Genomic DNA, 20914 nt, shown 5'->3' on the forward strand with positions numbered 1-20914 from the left:
GGGTCCCTGGAAGCCGTGCCCCCCCCCCCCCCCACTACATTCCCTCGGCCCATGTTAGTGAATAAAGTATTATATCCTCGCCCCACCGGTGCCTGTGAGTGCGGGGGAGGGGGAGTCGAGTTGGGGTTGTCCAGGCTCGGGTGACAAATGAATTGTCGCAGAACGAAGTGGGGCTGTAAGCCTCAAGGAGTTCCTAGTAGCAGGTTGGTATGTGTGTGTGTGTGGGGGGGGGCTCATCACACACTCAACCCTTGGTTATGTCCTCATAACCTTAGGCCAGAAAGGGCCTGTAAATACAGTATGTGCATGATCAAACAGGTGCCGAATTCTGCAGAGCTTTGGTGAGCAAGGCATGACCATCATGGATCTCAGTCTAGTGGAGACAGATTGTTAACACAATGTTAAAGGTTTTAAGTGTTTTGTTATATAAACATATTAGTGTATCTTCATGCTCAAAACATCCCAGTTGGGTAAATCTTTTCTATTTTTGCTACAGTCAGTTAATGGCAAAGCCCTGACAAGTAAATAGGCAATTGCAGTCCTGTGTCAACGGGCCCTGAGGCTCTTCTCAGAGATGTTTAAGCTGCGTCTTGAAAGCCAAGAAAGCTGGGGCTGGGAAAGTATGAAGAGTTCCTAAAACTGCATGTCATTAGAGCTTGCAGATGTCCCAGGGTGGGATGTGGGGACAAAAAGCAAGGGGGTTTGCAGGAGTTAGATTGAGAGGGAACTTGGAAACAGGTTAAAGGACTAAAGGCAGAAAAGAAGGCTTGAGACATTAGAGGGGGGAGGATGGACTTGACATCCTTAACGAACTGGAATTCAGAGTGGATCTGGGGTTGAGATGAGACTGAGTTCACGTCTTAGCTTGGATGACTGCAGGGCCGACTGCAGGGCTGTGTTACTGAGATGGGGGCACAGGATTAGAAGCAGGACAGGACTTGTCTGATAATGAGGTAAGTGTAGAGGCATCAGGGAGGTGATCAGAAATGACAGATCAGAGATACCAGATCTGGAGTCCATGACACCATGTCCAGAGAGAAAGGTACCCAAGAGTCTAGAAAGAACAGCCCAAGGTAGGAAGAAAACCGGAAATGTGTCTTGTGAGAAAAGTGTTTCACAAAGTGGGGAGTAGTAAGCTGCTGCTCTGGTGTCTAATGCATATGTTATAAATACAGGGAAAAGAGCTGGGCTCGGTGGCTCAGCCTGTAATCCTGTGCCTTTGGGAGGCTGAGGTGAGTGGATTGCCTGAGCCCGCGGGTTCGAGACCTGCCTGGGCAGCGAGACCTCATCTCTACAATAAATCAAAAAATCAGCCGGGCGTGGTAGCACACGCCTGTAGTTCCAGCTACTTGGAAGGCTGAGCCGGAAGTATCGCCGGAGCCCAGCAGGTCGAGGCTGTGGTGGCCAGGAACGGCCACTGCACTCCAGTCTGGGCAACAGAGTGAGACCACAACTCAAAAAAAAAAAAAAAGAAATCAGGGATTAGTAAAATAAGGTTCCTGCTATCACCGGAGAGGGAAAGGAAAGGTGGGTTAGGGAACAGACAGCTGAAGCCCTCCAATGTGATGCACACTGTCACCTCGGAGAGAGGAGTCACTGGATAAGAGGGTTATCAGAGTGAGGCCATTAAAGGGGAAGTCCTCATTTTGCTGATATGGAAACAGGCTCAGAGGGGCAGCAAGACAATGACCACTGTGAATTCTGAAAAGTATAGCTGTGCCTCGGTGTATACAAGGGAGATTGATTCCAGAACACATGCCCACCCCTGTATGTCCAAAATCTCTGAATACTTAAGTCCTGCAGTTGGCCCTGCAGACTCCACATACACAAAAAGCTGAGCTTCCAAATACACGAATTCTGCATCCCACTAATACTGTATTGTTGATACACGTTTGGGAAAAAAAAAAACTTCATGTAAGTGGACCAATGCAGCTCAAACCCATGTTGTTCAAGGACCAGTTGTAATTTAAACATATTTTCCCCTATATTGCCCTGCCCTGTGAGGAAGGCAATCAACAGGCATCTCAGAAAGGAAGTGATGTGCCTGGTCACACAGTGGGTAGATCATCCACACTCAACACCATCTTCAGGGGGAGAAGAATCAGCTGGCATTGGTATGGGAGGGTGGGTTGTCTTCACTTTTACTAAGGGGCCCATGCCCCAGAGGAGAGGAAGCGCTCTTCTGCCCTGTATCAGAGACCTGACACTGATTTGTGTCCCTGATTTCCTGCCCTGGACCCCTGATCATTTGAGTTAAAAACTTACCAAGTACTTTACTATGTTCCAGGCACTGTCCAAAGCACTCTAACAGCTCAAACCTCACAACCCTACTAGGTAGGCACTTTCAGTTGATAGATGAGGAAAGAGGTGCAGAAAGATTGGGTAATTTGATGAACATCACACAGTTCGAAAACTAGAAACCAGAACGTGTGGTTCGAAACCAGAACGTGTTCGAAACCAGAACGTGTGGCCCCAGAATCTGGACTTAACCAATACTTCACATAGCCTCCAATCTCTTTCCTAGGCCCAGAAGGGGGAAGGAATTTACATGAGATCCCACTGGGAATTAGCTAGAAACCAGATCCCTCTGCCCTGCAGGTGGGCAGTACACTAGAGAAACATGGGAATTGGGCTGTCACCCCTGGTGCCCCTTTCCAGCACCTGCTGAGACACAGTCTCCCTGGTCACCCAGGAACACTCTAGTAGTTGTTGCTCAAAACTGTTTTATTGGGAGAGAAAATTGCAAGAGGCTAATATCTGGAGAATGCTGGACCCAGACTTCAGAAAATGGGGCCCGCAGGCCAATGTCGTATTAGGAAAGGACATGAACACGGTTTTGTGGCCAGGCCAATCTCGGCTCATCACACGCCATGCTTCTAGGATGAGGCATGGCCAGTGGACTCATGAGCAAGGTCTGAAGGCCCCACAGCCTGGTCTCCAGAGGTGTCCCCATCAAACAATTCTGTATACTTGCGGGAGGAGCCACGGGACAGGTGAACTGGGTAGTGTCTCCTGTTAATGTCCATTTTGGCGAGCACTGCTTGCGGCAGATCCACACGGCAGCGGGCTGCTAATGCCACCACATAGACGAGGACATCACTAAGCTCCTCTTGAAGAGCTGCCCGTTCCTTCTGGGGCCAAGCTTGGGGACCAGGCTCATCGGTTTTCCACTGACTGGGGACAGAACACAGGCAGACACACATAGATGCCTCTTAGGGGCACCCTAGTCCCTGCAGTAATGAACTCCCACCTCCCAGAAGTTCCTCCGAGGACAAACCCAACACAATTGAATGACATTTTGTCCCTTCCCTGCAAAAGCACCCCTAACTGTGCTTGGAATAAAATCTAAATTCCTAGCCGGGTTCGGTGGCTCAGCCTATAATCCCACGCTTTGGGAGGCCAAAGTGAGTGGATTGCCCGAGCCTGCGGGTTCGAGACCCACCTGGGCAACTTGGTGAAACCTCATCTCCACAATAAATAAAAAAATTAGCTGGGTGTGGTAGCGCGTACTTGTAGTTCCAGCTACTTGGAAGGCTGAGGCGGAAAGATCGCCGGAGCCCAGCAGGTCAAGGCTGCAGTGGCTGGGAGTGCCCACTGCACTCCAGTCTGGGTGACAGAGTGAGACTCCAACTCAAAAAAAAATAAAAAAAATAAAATGAGATCTAAATTCCTGATCATGTCCTCCAGGTCCTGTACAAGCAGACCCCTGTCCTTTCCATGTCATCAACCACCGGTCTTTCACTCTCACTAACCTCCCAAAGTTACCTTTTCTCTGCCTTGCAAACAAGACAACTGTCACAGGGCCTTTGCACTTACTGTGCCCTCTGCCTTGAGTGTTTCCTCCCAGATCTTTCCTGTTATGCAGGTCTCAGCTTAGATGTGGCCTCCTCAGTCAAGCCTTCTCCCTGTTACCTTCTCTCTCATTACCTTGTGTTATTTTTCTCATAGAACTTATCTTCATTCCAGATCTTTTAAAATTAGATCATTTACTTATTGTCAGTCTCCTTCCACTACGAAGGTAGGAACCATGACTGCCTGGTTCAAGACTGTATCTCTTGATTCTAGAAGACCCAGCAGAATGCTGATGCTCTTAAATCTGCAGCGAATGAAAGGTTTGCCCTCACACACATCTCTGTACCTTTGTTTCTCCATCCCCAATGACTGCCCTAGTCTAGGACTCACCCACCTCTTGTCTGGTCTACCCCAGCCTCCTCACTGGTCTTCCCTGCTCCATTCGCTCAGACACCCAGCCAGTCACCCCTGTAGACTCAGTGATCTTTCTAGGACTCAAATCTGGTCAGGTATTCTTCCAAATTCTCCATCGCTCTCTAGCCCTAATCCTATCTCTCAAGGTTTAACTCCCACCCATCTCTTCCACACTGTCCTTGCACTCTTTGTTTGTTTATTTATTTATTTATTTTTTCTTCAGTCAGGATCTTGCTCTGCAGCCCAGTACTGGAGAACGATGGCACAAACATGGTTCACTGCAGCCTTAAATCCTCACCTCAAGGGGTCCTCCCACCTCAGCTGCCTGAGTAACTGGAACTACAAGTGTACACCACTACACTCAGCCAATGTTTTCTTTTTGAGTTGGAGTCTCACTCTGTTGCCCAGACTGGAGTGCAGTGGCCGCTTCCAGCCACCGCAGCCTCGACCTGCTGGGCTCCGGCGATCCTTCCGCCTCCGCCTTCAAAGTAGCTGGCGCGTGCTACCACGCCCAGCTGATTTTTTGATTTATTGTAGAGATGAGGTCTGTGCCAAGTTTCCTGGGCGGGTCTTGAACCCGTGGGCTCAGGCAATCCACTCACCTCAGCCTCCCACCAAGACACGGGATTACAGGCTGAGCCACTGAGCCCGGCCAATTTTTTTTTTTTTTTGGGTAAAGACCAAACTTCACTATTTGGTCTAGGCTGGTCTCCAACTCCTGGCCTCAAGTGATCCTCCTGCCTTTGCCTCCCAACCTGTTGGGATTACAGGCCTTAGCCACCATGCCTGGCCCCATCACTCATTCGGTACATATCTACTGAGTGCCTACGATGTGCGGGGCACGTGGAACACACCAGAGAACACAAGAGATAGAAAATCCCTGATTTTTCTTAAGAATATTACACTGAAGGTGTATCAGTTTCTCCCTAAAATTAACTTGCCATTTTCTGCCTCACTAACTTTGCAAACGCAGTCCCTCTGTCAGGAATGCAGGTCTTGCATGGAATACTTTCATCCCCAGAGGCAGAGGAAAAGGGCGTTGCCACCCCTCTTTCTTAGACCTGGCTCTGCCATGTTATTTTCACATCTTTCTCTTCCAGGAGACAGGGTGCCCCTAGAGGGCAATGACCCACAAGTCATCTCTGTATGCCCAGAACCATACACAGAGGAGGGTGGTGAGGAGGGACAGTTGAACCTATGAATGTTTTTTGATGATCAGGTAAATGTGCTCTTCCCCCTCCACAACATACAGACTTTTCCAGGGAGCCTTCTGTCTACTCACAAGAGTTCTGCCAGCTCCCCCACTTCCCCCACCAAGGCCAGGAGGAGATTCCGAGGCTTATGGAACTGGTCCCAGTCTCGTTCAGCGGCAAACTCAGCATGGAGGCGTCGGCTGGAATAAGACAAAGGGAGAGAAGCCCAAGCTCCAGGGTTAGGGGGTGGGGGAGGAGATGGAGGGTCCAGAGAGGGGTACCCCAGTGATATGTAATGGGAACATGGGACCAGATTTTTAAACTGATTCCTTGGATAGCCTTGAGCAACTCGTTTCCTTTTTTTGTTTTTCCTTTAAGTTGGAGTCTCACTCTGTCACCCAGACTGGAGTGCAGTGGCCGCTCCCGGCCACTGCAGCCTCGACCTGCTGGGCACCGGCGATCCTTCTGTCTCAGCCTTCCAAGTAGCTAGAACTACAGGCGCGTGCTACCACACCCGGCTGATTTTTTGATTTATTGTAGAGATGAGGTCTCGCCTGTCCAGGTGGGTTTCGAACCCGTGGGCTCAGGCAATCCACTCACCTCAGCCTCCCAAAGGCGCGGGATTACAGGCTGAGCCACCAAGCCCAGCAACTCATTTCCTTTTTATGAAACTTGGCTTCTTCATCTATATATGGGCATGCTCCTGAACACAACTTTGTATCTAGTCAAACCTAACAACACCCTCTTCATTTTTCCATTTCTTGCTGCTGCTTCCGCAGTTTCCTCCATCTGAAGGAATGTCGCTATCTCTGCAAATCAAAATTCTATTTATCTTACAGAATGCAGTGCCACAGCTACTTCCCCAAGAAACCTTCCTTACTTTCCTCCTGCAAGAAATAAGGTGTCCCATGGGCACGGCGGCTCACACCTACAATCCCAGCACTTTGGAAAGCAGAAGCAAGAGGACTGCCTGCGCCTAGGGTTAGAGACTAGCCTGGGCAACTTGAGACCTTGTTTACAATAAATAAGCAGAAGAGCCTGGCGTGGTGGCTCACACCTATACTCCCAGCACTTTGAGAGGTCGAGGCAAGGGGACTGCCTGAGCCCAGGGGTTCAAGACAAGCCCGGGCAACTTGGCGAGACCTCATCTCTACAATTAATCAAAAAAAATGAGCCGGGCACGGTGGCGTGTGCCTGTAGTTCCAGTTAATTGGAAAGCAGAGGCGGAAGGATCACCTGAGCCCAGGAGGTCAAGGCTGTGGTGGCCGTGAGCGTGCTACTGCACTCCAGCCTGGGTGACAGAGTGAGACTCCAACTCAAAAACAGAGAAAATGAGTTGAGCGTGGTGGCAAGCTTCTGGGCTCGGGCAATCCTTCCGCCTCAACCTTTCAAGTAGCTGGAACTACAGGCGCACCCCACCACGTGCGGCTAAATTTTTGATTGATTGTACAGACGAGGTCTCGCCAAGTTGATCAGGCTGATCTGAACCCCTGAGCTCGGGCAATCCTCTCGCTTCCGCCTCCCAAAGTGCCGGGATGACAGGCGTGACACCGCGCCCGGCTCTGTTCTAGTCTTACAACGCACCCCCCTATTTCCCCCACCTCAAGTGTGCACTGCGGAGCCCACTTTGCAGACGAGGAGGTCAGAAGGCTCGCCCGGAGTCAGCCAGCAGGGCCGGGACCGAGCACGGCCGCTAGCCTTCTTCCCGACCACGAGGAGGGCCCCTCCCCATATGCGGAAGAAAGGGTGGACCTCCCCACCCCGGGCTGGGCAAGGACTGCTTACATGTCCTCGAGTGTGGGCTCCGGGCTGAAGGTGAACTGGTCGGCAGCAGCGGTGCCCTCCGCCCCCGGGTGCCCACGCGTCGCCCCACCAGCCACCGACATCCCGCCAGCCCCGCGGCAGCCGCGCATTCAGGGAAACTCGCGCCACGCTCCAAGCCCCTCCCCAGAACACCTGACCAATCACGGGCGTTCTCTATAGCTTCAAGGGGCGGAGTCGGAGCAAAGGCCAATGATTTGTGTGGAGTTTGCTACACTTTCCCAGACTGGGCCAATCGGCGGGAGCCTCTAGGGAGCGCTCTTGGGCTCCATCCTCCAGTTCCTCCGCTAGGACAATCATCTTAAAGGTATAGGTGCCAACCCTACCACGGGAACAGACGCAGGGCGGAGGGCGGGGAGAGCGCAGGCGCGTCGCTTTCCTTTTCGACGCCAGAGGGCGCCAAAGTCGAATGGCGGGGCAGGAGAGGCGGCTGCTCGGTGGAAGATCCTCCAAACGACACGCCCGCGAGATCTTGTCTCTCAGGGCATTGAGAACCCTCTAGACACCCCCCACCCACGATATTTGGATGAGATGGAGGGGCTGGAGCAATGTCAGGTAGGATTAGGAACCAGGTCTTGCGTCCCACGTCAGCTCCCTGCTCCAGCTGTGTGCTGTGGTTGAAAGGATTTGGCCCCCATCCGTATCCACTAGTACTTCCTCTTTCCTGCTCTCAGCGCAGAATACGTGACCTTGAAATACATGACCCTGTCGGGCGCGGTGGCTCATGCCTGTAATCCCAGCACTTTGGGAGGTAGAGGATTGCCTGAGCCCTGGGGATCAAGACCAGTCTGGGCAACTTGAGACCTTGTCTCTACAAATAAAAAGCAAACAAACAAACAACAACAAAAACTAGCTGGGGGTGGTGGCGTGTGCCTGTAGTTCCAGCGACTCAGAAGGTTGAGGCAGGATTGCCTGAACCCAGTCGGTCGAGGCTGCGGTGGTCGTGAGGGTGCCACTGCACTCCAATCTGGGTGACAGAGACTCTGGGTTTTTTGGCTTTTTTTTAAAGAAAGAAAACATGGCCTTTGGCTGGGTGCCGTGGCTCCATCCTGTAATCCCAGCACTTTGGGAAGGGAGGGGAGAGAATTGTCTGAGCCCAAGGGTTCGAGACCAGCCTGGGTAACATGGCAAGACCTGTCTCTACAATAAGTCAAAAAATTAGTTGGGTGTGGTTTCCCACGCCTGTAATTCCGTCTACTTGGAAGGCTGAAGTGGAAGGATTGCCTGAGCCCAGACTGCAGTGGCCGTGAGCATGCCACTGCGCTCCCACCTGGACGAAAGAGTGAGATTCCAACTAAAAAAAAAACCCAAAATGTGCATACCGAAGTCTTGCAGTTAGCCCGGCAGACTCTGCATATATGAAAAGCTGGCCTTCAAAATATATGGGTTTAGCTCCCTCAAGCAATATCATTGATACATGATTGGTTGGGGAAAAAGAAAACTTGCATCTAAGTGGACTCATCCAGCTCAAACCCATGTTGTTCTTGGACCAACTATAGTTTAAAGTCTTTTTCCCTGTATTGTCCTGCCCTGTGAGGAAGGCAAGTCATAGGAATCTAAGAAAGGAAGTGATGTGTCTGAAGTCACACAGTGGGTGGATCATCCACACTCAACACCTTATCTTTAGGGGGAGAAGAATCAGGTGCCCTTGGTATGGGAGGGTGGGTGGTCTTCACTTTACCAAGGCGCCCATGCCCAAGAAGAAAGGAAGCCCTGTTCTGTCCCATATCATAAACCTGACCCTGATTCGTGTCCCTGATTTCCTGCCCTGAGCGCCTGATCGTTTGAGTTAAAAACTTACTAAGTACTTTACTGTGTGCCAGGCACTGTCCTAAGCCCTCTAATAATTCAAATCTCACAACCCTACTAGGTAGGCACTTTCAGTTGACAGATGAGGAAACAGAGGTGCAGAAAGATTGAGTAATTTGATGAACGTCATCCAGGGGGTGGGAGGAGATGGAAGGTCCAGAGACCCGTATCCCAGTGATATGTAATGGGAGCGTGGGACCAGAGATTTTTAAACTGATTCCTTGGATGCCTTGAGCAAGTCATTTCCTTTTTATTGAACTTGGCTTCTTCATCTAAACATGGGCATGCCCCTGAACAGACCTTCATATGTAGTCAAACCTAACAATACCCTCTCCATTATTCCATTTCCTGCTACTGCTTCCGCAGTTTCCTGTTTGCTATCTCTGCAAATCAAAATCCTACTTATCTTACAAAATGCAGTGCCATCGCCACTTCCCCTATTTCTCCAGCAAGAAATAAGGTCTCTCTCAGGGCACATGGTGGCTCACACCTATAATCCCAGCACTCTGGGAGGCAGAAGCGAGAGGATTGCCTGAGCCTAGGGTTAGAGACGAGCCTGGGCAACTTGAGACCTAGTCTCTACAATAAATAAATACAAAAAAATTAGTTGGACGTGGTGGTGCATGCCTATAGTTCCAGCTACTTGGAAGGCTGAGGCAGAAGGATCACTGGAGCCCAGCATGTCAAGGCTGCAGTGGCCATGAGGGTGCCACTACACTCCAGTCTGGGCAACAGTGAGACTCCAACTCAAAAAAAAAAAAAAAAAAGCCAGGCACAGTGGCTCACGCCTGTAATCAATCCCAGCTTTGGTAGGCTTTCATTCAAGGCTTGCTTATGAACTTAGCTAAGGCTTCAATGTGGAGGGACACACTTTCCATCCCTATATTGGGTAAAAAGAAATTAAAGACATAGTTGTAACATTTGCAAACAGATCTAGTCCATCGAGTGTGCAGATAGGTCAAGTTGGCTAAGTTTGCTTTTTGCAGAGTGCTATGTTTGTGTCCTTGGGCCCATGGATAGTCCAGAGTGCATCTACCAATCCATCCAGAGGGACGCCAAGGCCATTAAATTAGTACCACATCAGCCGGGCTCGGTGGCTCAGCCTGTAATCCCGCGCCTTTGGGAGGCTGAGGTGAGTGGATTGCCTGAGCCCGTGGGTTCGAGACCCGCCTGGGCAGCGAGACCTCATCTCTACAATAAATCAAAAAATCAGCCAGGCGTGGTAGCGCATGCCTGTAATTCTGGTTATGTGGAAGGCTGAGGCGGAAGGATCGCCGGAGCCCAGCAGGTCGAGGCTGCGGTGACCGGGAGCGGCCACTGCACTCCAGTCTGGGTGACAGAGTGAGACTCCAACTCAAAAAAAAAATTAGTACCACATCCACCGAGTCCCATCGGGAGCTCACCAGTATACCCCAGGCCTCTGAGTCCAGTTGGTGGCAAACAAATTGCTGTCCATAAGGACACTAACACTTTGGCATTGTTCTAAAGGGAGCCAGCCTATGTGTCAGGTTGCATTCACGATGTTGCCTTGAGTGGTTTTTTGTTCCCACCAGAAAGGGGCTGGTTATGTAATCTACCATATTCAGGTGTGAGCCATATATCCCATCCCATCTCTGATGGAACCCTTCCATGGTTTGATAACTGAGACTCGGGGCTTCAGGCTCACACTGGTTATGTTGGTTAAGATTAGTATATTGTCTCTTATGGTAGATCAGCACGAAAAGGTGAAATCATCATGGCCTGGTTCATCTATAGTTTCCTTAATGGGCCACTGCTGCGAACTATTTCTTGTTAAGTCATCACTGTTAGCTGCTTGACGTCCCACTCTGAACACTTGAATGTACAGATCTAACTGCTTCCAGTCAGTCCCCTGGAGGGGTGAGACCCACCAGGGGAGCCCAGGCTCCCGGGACTGGAAGTTGCCCACAGATCCAACAATTTGAGTAATTGAATGTACTAGCATAATAGGCCCACTCTAAATACACATTCCCCTTGGTAGTTATAATATAGCGTAACAGAATGAGAAGAGTAAGAATCATTTTGTTTGCTTAAATAGCAGCTTTAAGTCCTGTACCAGCTCTGCTATCCACTGAGGCTGTGGTGCTGATCTGGAAACAGGGTCTCTCTGTTCAGGCATATACTTTTTTGCTCGGGAATGTTGTATCCAATGTTTGATGCCTGTGAGATTTAATGCGGTAGGAATGACGAGTGAGCCATCACAAGGTTCCTTCCACTTCTCGCACAGCTGTTGGTTGGGTCCTCTTTCTCTCCAGTCCTTTAGCAGCACCTGCTTCCCTGGGTGGAAGGGATGTCTGGGTTCTTTGTGGTCCAGGAAGTTCCTAGGGGAAGCAAGCTTACGAACCGTGGTTAAAATTTGTCCCAAGTGGTCAACATATTTTGTTATGAGCACCTCCTATCTTTTTTTTTTTTTTTTTTTTGAGTTGGAGTCTCACTTTGTCGCCCAGACTGGAGTGCAGTGGCCGCTCCCAGCCACCACAGCCTCGACCTGCTGGGCTCCAGCAATCCTTCCGCCTCAGCTTTCCAAGTAGCTGATACTACAGGCACATGCCACCACACCTGGTTAATTTTTTTATTTTTTTATTTTTACTTTTTTGAGTTGGAGTCTCACCCTGTCACCCAGACTGGAGTGCACTGGCTGCTCCCGGCCACCACAGCCTCGACCTGATGGGCTCCGGCGATCCTTCCGCCTCAGCCTTCCAAGTAGCCAGAATTACAGGCATGCACTACCACACCCGGCTGATTTTTTGATTTATTGTAGAGATGAGGTCTCGCTGCCCAGGCGGGTCTCGAACCCGCGGGTTCAGGCAATCCACTCACCTCAGCCTCCCAAAGATGCGGGTTTACAGGCTGAGCCACTGAGCCCGGCTTAATTTTTTTATTTATTGTAGAGATCAGGTCTTGCCAAATTGCCCAGGCTGGTCTTGAACCCATGGGCTTAGGAAATCCTCTCACCTCAGCCACCCAAAGTGCTGGGATTATAGGTATGAACCACCATGCCCAACCAGGAAATTTATCTATTTATGTCTAACCTACACTAGGTACCCTGCCTCAATTCCCCCTTAGAGATTTTCGATCCCATAATTATATTGGGTGCTGAGGGGTGAAGGTCCATTTTCTGTAGCTACTTCAAAGCTGGCAGTGTGTGTAATCCTGCCTAGCTAAAGATCGAAAATCTCTCCCTATCTGATCTAAGGCGTCCAGATCTGTTTCAGAATTCTTTAAAGCAGCCTGTTTCGAAATATTTCAGTTAAAACCTTGGTAAAATAACCAGTGTCTCATTCACATTTTGTTATTTAAGAAAACACATTTTTTTTTTTTTTTTTGAGTTGGAGTCTCAATCTGTCGCCCAGACTGGAGTGCAGAGCCTCGCCTGCTGGGCTCCGGCGATCCTTCCGCCCCAGCCTTCCAAGTAGCCGGAATTACAGGCATGCGCTACTACGCCCGGCTGATATTTTTTATTTTTTTGTAGAGATGAGGTCTCGCTGCCCAGGCGGGTCTCAAACCCGCGGGCTCAGGCAATCCACTCACCTCAGCCTCCCAAAGGCGCGGGATTACAGGCTGAGCCACTGAGCCCGGCTAGAAAACACATTCTTATTGAACTTATGCAAACAACCATACTGCTAGAAATTAATAAGTAATTATTTTGCATTTTGGAGAAGTTAGAGAGAAAATATATGTTTTAAATTTTGCTTACAAAACCATACTTCAGGCTGGGCATGGTAGGTTATGCCTGTAATTCCAGCACTTTGGGAGGCTGAGGCAAGAGGATTGCCTGAGTCCAAGGTTCGAGACCAGGCTGGGCAACTTGGGGAGAAATCTTTAAAAACAAAATACCATTCTTCACTTATTTGTAAAAAACAAAACTGTAAATTGTTCCAGAAAAAGTTTTTCTTTTTGACTCTGGAAAATAGCAAAAATAATTAGTAATACTTTAAACAAAGAAGCTATAAAATCATTTAGTTTTTATTAACTCAGTTTATGCAATTAACCCTTGTCCTGTTAGTGATTCTATATTGGATTAGCAATGTTCATGACTACACAAGGTTATTTTATTTTATTATTTTGTTTTATTTTAGTTGGAGTCTCACTCTATAGCCCAGGCTAGAGTGCAGTGGCACACTCAGGCCACAGCAATCTCGACCTGCTGGGCTCAGGCGGATCCTTCTGCCTCAGCCTTCCAAGTAGTTGGAACTATAGGCACACGCCACCACGCCCAGCTAATTTTTTGATTTATTTATTGTAGAAATGAGATCTCACCAAGTTGCCCAGGCTGGTCTTGAACCCCTGAGCTCAGGCAATCCTCTCACCTCGGCCTCCCAAAGTGCTGGAATTACAGGCTTGAGCCACTGCACCTGGCCCAAAGTTTTATATTTTAAAGCATTTAGCAGGAATGCTATTTAACCAAAGGACCAATAGACTCAGACGAAATAAAAGCATTCTATTTTACTGATTTTAAAACTGTGGTTACTTACTAAAGACTAACGGAAAAGAAAAAGACGGTTACTTTGACATATGATGTTTTGGCCTAGCATCAATGATGGATATTAATGGTAAATTCATAGACATAACTTTTTTTTTTGCAGACTAGATTGTTCATAGAATTCCTTTCACACGTGTCTTTCCACAAACCTTCCACATACCATTTTTGACATGCTCATGCCATTTTTCTTTTTTTCTGCTTTTTTTGAGTCAATCTCACTCTATCGCCCAGGCTGGAGTGCAGTGGCATGCTCGCAGCCATTGCAGCCTCCATCTGCTGGACTCAGGCAACACTTTTGCCTCAACCTTCCAAGTAGTTGGAACCACAGGTGTGCGCCACCATGCCCGGCTAATTTTATGATTTATTGTAGAGATGAGGTCCCGCCATGTTGCTTAGACTGGTCTGGAACATCTGAGCTCAGGCAATCCTCTTGCCTTCACCTCCCAAAGTGCTGAGATTGCAGGCATGAGCCACCGTGCCTGGCTCATACCATTTTTCGAGATTCTTGAACCTTTTATTTTTGTCCCATATTTTCCTTCTTTTAGGTAACTATTCACTCCATTATAGGACAAAAATTTACCATACAAAATCCTTTCCTAGACAAAATAATTCTTTTTCCCTATAACCTTTTTTCTTACCAAAAACATACTTTTACACCAACAACCTTTTTACATCTTTCCTTTGCTTTTTGGTTTCCTTCTTTTTACCTTTTTATTTTTTATTTTTATTTTTTGAGTTGGAGTCTCACTCTGTCGCCCAGACTGGAGTGCAGTGGCCGCTCCCGGCCACCGCAGCCTCGACCTGCTGGACTCCAGTGATCCTTCCGCCTCAGCCTTCCAAGTAGCCGGAATTACAGGCACGAGCTACCACATCCGGCTGATTTTTGATTTATTGTAGAGATGAGGTCTCGCCAAATTGTCCAGGCGGGTCTTGAGCCCGTGGGCTCAGGCAATCTACTCATCTCAGCCTCCCAAGGTGCGGGATTACAGGCTGAACCACCGAGCCCGGCTCTTTTTACCTTTTTCATAGATAACCTTTTATATTCGTAATTTGAATGAACCTTTTAGTAACTTCTAATTAGAGGCTCGGTGAAAAGTCTAATTCTTTTTTTTTTTTTTTGAATTGGAGTCTCACTCTGTCACCCAGGCTGGAGTGCAGTGGCACGCTTACGGCCACCGCAGCCATCACCTGCTGGGCTCAGGCCATCCTTCCGCCTCAGCCTTCCAAATAGCTGGAACTAAAGGCATGTGGCACCACACCCGGCTAATGTTTTGATTTATTGTAGAGATGAAGCCTCCTCAAGTTGCCCAGACTGGTCTCGAACCCATGGGCTCAGGCAATCCTCACACCTCGGCCTCCCAAAGTGCTGGGATTATAGGCATGAGCCACTGTGCCCGGCCACGACTAATTCTTGGAGCACCCTCATCTCCCACTAGGGAGCAGGTGTCAGCAGAAAGTTCAGTATGAGCACAAAGGCTAAAAACTTAGCTTCAGTACTCATCAAGAAATTGATTTGGATCCCAGCCACATCCATGCAGACCCAGAATGACAGAGCACTGGGCTAGACGTGAGCCTCTGCACCCGGCCCCAGTGATGCCTTTGTAATGGTCTGGTACAAAACTCTTTTAGAGTGAACAGACCACGTAGATGTGAAATGATCTATTCCTACTTATTTCTAATTATGAAGAGGTAAATTTATTTAAAACCCTTTACTAATTACTAAATTACGGTCTCAGTTGTAAAGTGTGGGCAATTAGGTGAGAGTGTACAGGTCTCATGCTGTTGAGTCATAGAACGTACCTAGTATCTCACCTGTCCTGCAGGAGAAGTACCAGACTTAGCAAGGTGACTTAAGTAGTTGAGAATGGCCAGTTCCCATGCCTCACATTATGTCCTGCAGAGTATTCAGCATTTAAAACTTTATACATCTTGCTGCTGGGCGTGGTGGCCCATGCCTGTAATTCCACCACTTTGGGAGGCTGAGGCATGAGGATTGCCTAGGCCCACATGTTCGAGACTGGTCTGGACAAGTTGCCAAGACCTCATCTCTACAATAAATCAAGAAAAACTAGCTGGGCATGGTGGCGTGCACCTGTAGTTCCAGCTACTTGGAAGCCTGAGGTGGAAGAATTGCCTGAGCCCAGCAGGTCGAGTCTGCAGTGGCTGCAAGCATGCCACTGCACTCCAGCCTGGGTGACCGAGTGAGACTCTGCCTTAAAAATAAAATAAATAAAAATAAAGCTTTACCTGTCTTGTAAGAGGGGTGCCAGTCAGGTGTAGCCAAAAGAACTCTTTAGCCAGGCTCGGTGGCTCAGCCTGTAATCCCGCGCCTTTGGGAGACTGAGGTGAGTGGATTGCCTGAGCCCGCGGGTTCGAGACCCGCCTGGGCAACTTGGCGAGACCTCATCTCTACAATAAATCAAAAATTAGCCGGGCATGGTAGCACGCGCCTGTAGTTCCAGCTACTTGGAAGGCTGAGGCGGAAGGATCGCCGGAGCCCAGCAGGTCGAGGCTGCGGTGGCCGGGAGGGGAGAGCTACTACACTCCAGTCTGGGCGACAGAGTGAGACTCCAACTCAAAAAACAAACAAACAAAAAGAACTCTTTGATACAAGCGGTGGTGTTATCTAGCACTAAATGCTAAAGTAGGGGCTTAGTATACATAACACACCTCTAAGAGACCTCCCAGTGGTTTTACAGGGACAAGCAGTTGATCACAATCTCAGGCAAAGCCTAAACCTTTAAAAACAGACTCACTTTCAACTGACCTGGCTGCTAGCATTTGAAAACAAGAACAGTCTATCATCTATACAGTCCTTTAGTTGCCAGAGGAAGATTGCAAAACTATTTCTTCCAAGGATAGCCCCAACTTGTGCTGAGTTAACAAAAAGCTAAGTAGCATGTAGGAGAGATTTCTGTGTTCCTATACAGGTGGATTAGAATGAACTCCCTCAGAGTCCATGAAGGAGAATGCAGACTAAGGAAGAAGGTATGGTCCCAGGAAAGAATTCAAGTTAACAGATAGCATTATACATACACAGCAGGCACCTTGGCATATCTTTGACAAAAAAAGATGGGGATTTTTTTTTTAGTCCGAGTCTCACTCTGTAGCCCAGGCTGGAGTGCAGTGGCATGCTCACGGCCACTGCAGCCTTGACCTACTGGGCTCACACGATCCTTCCGCCTTAGCCTTCCAAGTAGCTGGAACTACAGGTGTGCACTACCACACCTGGCTTATTTTATGATTTATTGTAGAGATGAGGTCTCACCAAGTTGCCCAGGCTGGTCTTGAAACCCTGAGCTCAGGCAATCCTCTCGCCTCGGTCTCCCAAAGTGCTGGGATTGCAGGCTTGAGCCACCGCGCCCAGCTAAGATGGGGATTTTAACAATGTCGACAGGTCAGGAGGAAAAAACATAGGAAACCAGAGTAGGCTTACGTTTGAGGATAGTGTAGACATGACATAGAACTGGCAAGCGATTCCTACCTCTGGACAGCAGTAGGTGCTCTGGGTCAAAATGAGCTGTTTGTGGAGGGAGCTCCTGCCAGCTGTGACACCGCCAGTCATCTCCCAGCCTCTCAAGTGTCTCAGTTTTCCCTCAGGGTGCTGAGAGAACTCAAGAGGTCCCAGGTGACCAGGCCTTATGTGCGGCCCAAAATGGGGGAGCCCTCAAGAACACTGGTAACACTTTCAGCTTCCAGGCAGTATGCCTCTTGGACCCTTTCCAACCCTCCAATCACTGTTTCCAAGATGTAGTAGGGATTCAGGTCCACTGAGCATCTGATCCAGTCTGGGGTCTTCCAAAGCCCACAGCATCCTTCATGACTAGAATGGATAGGTCCCTTACACATCATGGGAGTTGATCCCCAACACCTTTGCAAGTCCCTCAGTCACCTGAGGGAGTCTGTTTGGACAGACCGAAGGGAAAAGTGCCTCTTATCTTTGACCCAGACCAGAGTCTGGGTTCATAAAGGTGGAGCTCCCATTCTCCCGGGAGTTTTTGCCACCGACATAAATACTACACAAACAAAGTGAGACAGCAACACTCAGGAAAACATAAAACAACATAGAAGAAATGTGTGTCAATCAAGTTCCAGGGTTGGCTTACTGAATAAGTGCATACACTTTATAAGATCAGGTACCTGGTAAAGCCTCTTTCTTATCCATACATCAAGGGCTGGTTCTGGTCAGCAGGACTCCTCTCCAGAGAGTTTCCAGAGTACAAAGTGGCTCTGACAGCTGCTAGGGCATCTCTATGAGGAGATTCCTCCAACCAAGGTCTTGCTTGTGGTCATCACCAATTGTTATGGTCCGAGTAGTGCTCGGCTGCTCTCCCTTGATGCCAATATTCAAATCCAGGAAGTAGAGCCAGACTCGAGGTCTTTCTAAAATGGTTCTGACAGGTGGGCGTAGTGGCTCATGCCTGTAATCCCAGCAGTTTGGGAGATGGAGGTGAGAGGATTGTCTGAGCTCAGGGGTTCAAGACCAGCCTGAGCAACATGGCAAGACCTTGTCTCTACAATAAATAAAAAAATTAACCAGGCATGGTGGTGCATGCCTGTAGTTCCAGCTATTTGGAAGGCTGAGGTGGAGGGATCACCTGAGCCCAGGAGGTCAAGTCTGTGGTGGCTGTGAACATGCCCCTGCACTCCACTCTGAGACTCCAACTCAAAAAATAAAATAAAACAAGATAAAATAAAATGGTTCTGCCCACCCTCCAGGCTTTTGCAGTTCACTTTTATAAGTCCAGAATTGTTAGTACCTATACATTAGCCACGTAACCAGCAGAGCATAGTATAGACTTGAGTTTCAGTCACATTTATTGATAGTGACATTTTTTCAGTTCATACTTCCTGATGCCCTGTATCAGAGTTATCTCAGTTTTTATCAGCAGACCCAGCAGAAGCATTACTCAAGCTTGGCAAAGAATAAAGGGAGTTTACAAGGCCCAAGACATCATGCATTACACAAAAGTTATACAAATCACTAAACTTACGATTACATTGATACAAAAGTTATACAAATCACAAGACTTAGGCTTACACTGATACTATATTATTCAACCATATGACTATTCAGAAAAAGGGAGTAAGTGGGGATTTGCATCTTTCAGTTGATTGGGTTTAGTATACAGAGAAGTCAAGAATCCCCTGAAGCTACTTACTGTGAATGCATAGGAAATGAGGGGACTCTCAGGAATGTTGTTCAAGAATGTACAGGAACACTTGAACCCTTGCCATGCACTGTCTGGTGGCTGTGGCAATATGGACAGACATTAGCGGGCCTATGTATCAATCCCAGAAATTTGGGAAGCGGAGATGAGAGAATTGTCTGAGGTCATGAGTTTGAGACCAGCCTGGACATGGTGAGACCTCGTCTCTACAATACATCAAAATATTAGCAGGGCGTTGGTAGTGCACACCCAATAGTTCCAGCTGCTTGGAAGGCTGAGGTGGAAGGTACCACCTGAGACCAGCAGGTTGAGGCTGTGGTGGCCGTGAGCATGTCACTGCACTTCAGCCTAGGAAACAGAGACTCCAACTCAAAAAAAAAAAAAAAAAAAATCCGGGCATACTTAAGTCCTGCAGTTGGCCCTGCAGACTCTGCATATATGAAGAGCTGAGATTCCAAATACACGACTTTTGCACCCCACAAACACTTATTGTTGATATGTGTTTGATTGGGAAAAGAAAACTTGCAGAGTAGACACAAGCAGCTCGTACCCATGTTGTACAAGGACCAACTGTAGGTTAGACGTCATTTTCCCTGTATTGCCCTGCCTTGTGAGGAAGCCAAGCCACAGGCCTCTCAGAAAGGAAGTGATGTGGCTGAAGTCATACAGTGGGTGGATCATCCACACTCAACCATCTTTAGGGGGAGAGGAAGAATCAGCTGGCCTTGGTATGGGAGGGTGGGTGGTCTTCACTTCTACAAAGGGGCCCATGCCCAAGAGGAGAGGAAGCCCTGTTCTGCCCCATATCAGAGACCTAACACTGATTCGTGTCCCTGATTTCCTGCCCTGAGTGCCTGATCATTTGAGTTAAAAACTTACCAAGTACTTTACTACATGCCAGGCACTGTCCTTAGCACTCTAATAACTCAAACCTCACAACCCTACTAGGTAAGCACTTTCAGTTGACAGACGAGGAAACAGGTGCAGAAAGATTGGGCAATTCCAGTTTGGCACTTGAACCCAGAAAGTGTGGCTCCAGAAACTGGACTCAACCAACACCATACAGGCTCCAATCTCTTTTCTAGGCCCAGAAGGGGGAAGGAATTTATATGAGATCCCACTGGGAATTAGCTAGAAACCAGATTCCTCTGCCCTGCAGGTGGGTAGTACACTAGAGAAATATGGGAATTAGGCTGTCACCCCTGGTGCCCCCTTCTAGAACCTGCTGAGACAGAACCACACAGGAACAATCTAGTAGGTGTTGTGCAAAACAATTTTGTTGGGAGAGAAAACAACAGGAAGCGAATTTTTGGAGGCTCCTGGTTCTCAGACTTCAGAAAATGGGGTCCTCAGGCCAATGATCTACTAGGAAAGGACAAGAACATGATTTTGTGACCAGGCCACCTTTGACTCTTCAGACACCATGATGAGTTGCACGTCCTATACTCATGTCTCTACGTTGAGGCGTGGCTGGTGGACTCTTGGGCAAGGTCTGCAGGCCCCACAGCCTGGTCTCCAGAGGTGTCCCCATGAAACCATTCTGTATACTTGAGGGAGGAGCCACGGGACAGGTGGACTGGGTAGTGTTGCCTGTTAACATCCATTGTGGCAAGCACTGCTTGTGGCAGATCCACACGGCAGCAGGCTGCTAATGCCACCACGTAGACGAAGACATCACTAAGCTCCTGTTAAAGAGCTACCTGCTCCTTGGGGGGCCAAGCTTGGGGGTCAGGCTCATCAGTTTTCCACTGACTGGGGACAGAACACAGGCAGACACACATAGATGCCTCTTAGGGGCACCCTAGTCCCTGCAGCAATGAACTCCCACCTCCCAGAAGTACCTTCTAAGACAAACCCAACCCAACAATGGCATTTTGTCCCTTCCCTGCTGAAGCTCCCATAACTGTGCTTGGAATGAAATCTAAATTCCTGATCATGTCCTCCAAGTCCTACATGAGGTGACACTTGCCCTTTTCAGTGTCATTAACCACCACTCTTTCTCTCTCACTAACTTCCCAAAACTACCCTTTTCTGTCTTGCAAACAAGACAACTGTCACAGGGCCTTTGCACTTGCTGTGCCTTCTGTCTTGAATGTTCCCTCCCAGATCTTTCCTGTTATGCAGGTCTCAGCTTAGATGTGGCCTCCTCAGTCAAGCCTTCTCCCTGTTACTTTCTCTCTCATTACCTTGTGTTATTTTCCTCATAGAACTTG

The 20914-nt window shown here is 48.6% G+C and overlaps 1 protein-coding gene across 1 annotated transcript; it reads right to left on the bottom strand.

The window, feature by feature from the left end:
• Nucleotides 1–2706: 2706 nt before the first annotated feature.
• DCTPP1 (dCTP pyrophosphatase 1) lies at nt 2707–7381 on the bottom strand. The gene is made up of 3 exons (XM_008067726.1): nt 7185–7381; nt 5489–5599; nt 2707–3174 (listed from the first exon to the last, which is right to left on the bottom strand). The coding sequence occupies exons 1-3, from the start codon at nt 7310–7312 to the stop codon at nt 2877–2879; spliced, it is 537 nt and encodes a 178-aa protein (XP_008065917.1). The 5' UTR covers nt 7313–7381; the 3' UTR covers nt 2707–2876.
• Between the last annotated feature and the right edge of the window lie 13533 nt (nt 7382–20914).

Source organism: Carlito syrichta, unplaced genomic scaffold, assembly GCF_000164805.1.
Source record: "Carlito syrichta isolate Samal-C Ts95f unplaced genomic scaffold, Tarsius_syrichta-2.0.1 Scaffold107890, whole genome shotgun sequence".
Classification (NCBI taxonomy): Eukaryota; Metazoa; Chordata; class Mammalia; order Primates; family Tarsiidae; genus Carlito; species Carlito syrichta.